At 51.6% G+C, this 2,790-nt stretch overlaps 1 protein-coding gene across 1 annotated transcript; it reads right to left on the bottom strand.

Moving 5' to 3' along the window:
* Positions 1 to 865: 865 nt before the first annotated feature.
* LOC127296898 (uncharacterized) lies at positions 866 to 2,548 on the bottom strand. The gene is made up of 5 exons (XM_051327133.2): positions 2,247 to 2,548; positions 1,803 to 2,039; positions 1,594 to 1,697; positions 1,332 to 1,484; positions 866 to 1,199 (listed from the first exon to the last, which is right to left on the bottom strand). Exons 2-5 carry the CDS (start codon positions 1,921 to 1,923, stop codon positions 1,044 to 1,046), a joined length of 534 nt encoding a protein of 177 aa, XP_051183093.1. The 5' UTR covers positions 1,924 to 2,039; positions 2,247 to 2,548; the 3' UTR covers positions 866 to 1,043.
* Between the last annotated feature and the right edge of the window lie 242 nt (positions 2,549 to 2,790).

Raw genomic sequence — 2,790 nt, 5'->3', positions numbered from 1 at the left:
CTCGGGCGGCTCAGGCGAGAGAGCCAGGATTTGTGGATCGAAGAGAAAGGAGGCGTGCATCACGGGTGGGGTCCACATGGACACGCGTTGTTTGGACGAGGCGGAGGATCGCGTGAGTTATCCCCCGGGGGAACGTCAGCGTTTCCCATTGGCGATCGACATGGAAGTGAAACCCTGACCTCGAGTCGGATTCAAATTGGAAAGGAAGGCGGTTACTGCCTTTTGGAGTTTCGACAGGTTGCGTCACCTTCTTGCGATCGGATTCAGCACTACAATGTGCGAGCGAGGCCGTCTCGCTTCCGTGCAGCCTGCGTTTCCGTTTGCACGCCTGCAAGATCATTGATCGACTCGGACAACCATCTTCCGTGCAGCGTGCGCGTCTTCCGTGTTGTACACAGACGGGAGTTGCGGGAGAGCCTTCGGGAGGGTTGTTTTTGAAGGATTTTTCACAGATCATTGCATTCCTGCTGCTCGGCACAGCTGGGGCAAACCTGAAACAACATACTAGTACCATCCTCGCCTCGACTCTGTTAAAATATTTAACAGACTCTTGATTGTAAATTTCTTATTCTTCGCTTCTTATGACAAATTAAGCTGTATCGTTAACAAACTTGGCCCAGATATCACGACTCCGAGTCTCCTCTACAAGATGGTAACAAGTGTATGCTATCTATCTTTCTTTTTTTTGCGAAAATTCCGCCAATCTATTAATAATCAAGATGGTAACAAGTGTATGCTATCTTGACTCCTAGCCCAGCAGATGAACAATGGTGTAATGTGTAAAGCCTGTACAAGTGGTTGGTTTACTCTTTCAGTTAATGATGTACTCCTACTAGCTTGCAAACTTTTCCGATGTTCTAGGGTATTCTTGTAAATTTTGGCATTTGAAACATACCATAGTTGTCTTAATAACTGGCGTGAACAACGTTCTTCGGATCATACATCCGGCAAGCAACTCACAGAGCAAACAACTTTCTTCCTACTCTTCCCTAAATAATCTCTACTCTGAACAGGCAATGCAAGCCTGCCATGACATGTTTCTGCTATCTCGGCAGGAACCCATGCTGCGCGATCGGATCCTCGAACGCCATCATCTTCTCCCCTCGAGCGAATCCATTGCGGTCGTAGCATGAGACCTCAGATATGTCGAGCTCCTTGCACGCCTTGACCAGCTCCTCCCCGACCTTCCGAGCAGCCTCCTGCTTGCCAAAAACGAACAGCTCAAGCTCAAATTCAGAGGATGAACCGTATACAGTTTTTTGTTCAGATGCAAATGCAAAAAAAATGTAAATTGGACAATGAAACATGGACAGGTGGGGGGGTTGATTTACCACGGTGCTGCAGGGCGGTTCGCCGCAGATGGCCTCCTGCAGGGTGCTGGCATAGAACAGCATCCTCTTGCCGTGGTCGTCGACGAGCATGGCGTAGAGCTGCTTGTTGGAGCAGAAGACAGACAGCCTGGGCTTCGTCTCTGTGCCATTAAACTGCAGCAAGCAGGCAGAGATTTAGAGAGAACACACTCGATAGCAGCTAACGGCAGCGCAGTAGCATCAGATTGCTGTTGCCGGTGATTGAAACCTGGCCTAACCGTACCTTTTTCTGGTGCCTGCGGTTCCTGACCTTGGCATTCTCCTTCCTCGCGCCGTGCCTCGCTGTGGCCTCGATCTTGGGGTACATGCGCCGGTGCATAACCACGCCTGCACCCAGAAAGACAGAGAGAATGCAGTGCGTGACATCGGCAGCCTGCGCTGAGCTGGTGGGCAGGAAAAGCTAGGATGTGTTATTATGACGGTGTCACTGACCTGGCTGCCGCGGAAAAGGAGATGTGGAGCAATTATGCCTCGACGTCAGGGAGGAGCTGGAGGTGGAGGGACACGGCAATGGTGGCCGGCAGAGCGCAGCCCCCAGCAATAGCATTTTCATGGCAAGAGAGGACCTACTTGGGCGGCGCAATTCGTCGAACAGGTGCCGCGCGAGGTGCTGCGGCTTAGTCCCGCCAGCTGACGGACACAAGAATTTCGACGGTGTGTATTCGAATCCTTAGAGTAGGGAGAAAAATTCAGTAAAAACCATTGCATGTGTTCATGAGTCAAAGGGATGCATAGTACTCCAATAGTGAAGAAAACAAAAGTTCAGACACACTGGACGATGCATACAAAATTCAGAGTTCTCAGTTTCTAAATTGATAGCGAAGAGGACCGAATTCACAGTCCCCAACTGAAATCAGGGATTCAAACTGAACTCACGGTGTTCACTGTTTCTGCCTGTTCGTTGCAGCTGCGCAGTGCGAAGACACGGAGCGCCGGGCGATGGATGCCGCAGCCCGCCGGCAGGCCCGAACTCCGAAGTAGCCGCCTCGCCGCGCGAGTCCCTGTCTTGTGCTGCCGGTCAGGCCTGTGGTTGCGAGGTCGCCGGTCAAGACCACGACGTACGTCGCACGGCGCGTCCAATCCGCTCGCCGCTTGCCACCGTGCACGCTCGCGCCTCACCCAATCTCAGGTTATGTCTGCGGAAGTGACGACAGTAGAGCAAAACAACCAATGTTTTTTTTCCTGGAGAACCAAGCAGCCACATATTGATGAGGCCAAGTTGTCCAAGACTACGTGGGCCACTCGACTGAGAGACGGGTTTGAGGGCTTGAGAAGAGCCCATCGGGCCATGGCAGATCGTTTCTCACAGTTTAAGAGAAGCAAACGGGAGTTGGCTGGAGACGCGAAGCAGGAAGAAACAAACAAACCTTTTGCTTTCAGACGAGCAAAAAAATCTAGCTCGTGCTCTTCAATCTTATCG

This window comes from Lolium perenne, chromosome 4, assembly GCF_019359855.2.
Source record: "Lolium perenne isolate Kyuss_39 chromosome 4, Kyuss_2.0, whole genome shotgun sequence".
NCBI lineage: Eukaryota > Viridiplantae > Streptophyta > Magnoliopsida > Poales > Poaceae > Lolium > Lolium perenne.
The sequence above is the reverse complement of the archived record's forward strand: the minus strand, read 5'-3'. Positions and strand labels throughout refer to the sequence as shown.

Bases quoted from the DNA above. Each gene is read 5' to 3' on its own strand.
- LOC127296898 (XM_051327133.2), bottom strand. From the start codon at position 1,923: ATGAAAATGCTATTGCTGGGGGCTGCGCTCTGCCGGCCACCATTGCCG. The intron at 1,698-1,802 runs GTCAGTGACACC...TTCTGGGTGCAG, and splicing joins TCCTTTTCCGCGGCAGCCAG to GCGTGGTTATGCACCGGCGC. The intron at 1,200-1,331 runs GTAAATCAACCC...TTTGGCAAGCAG, and splicing joins AACCGCCCTGCAGCACCGTG to GAGGCTGCTCGGAAGGTCGG.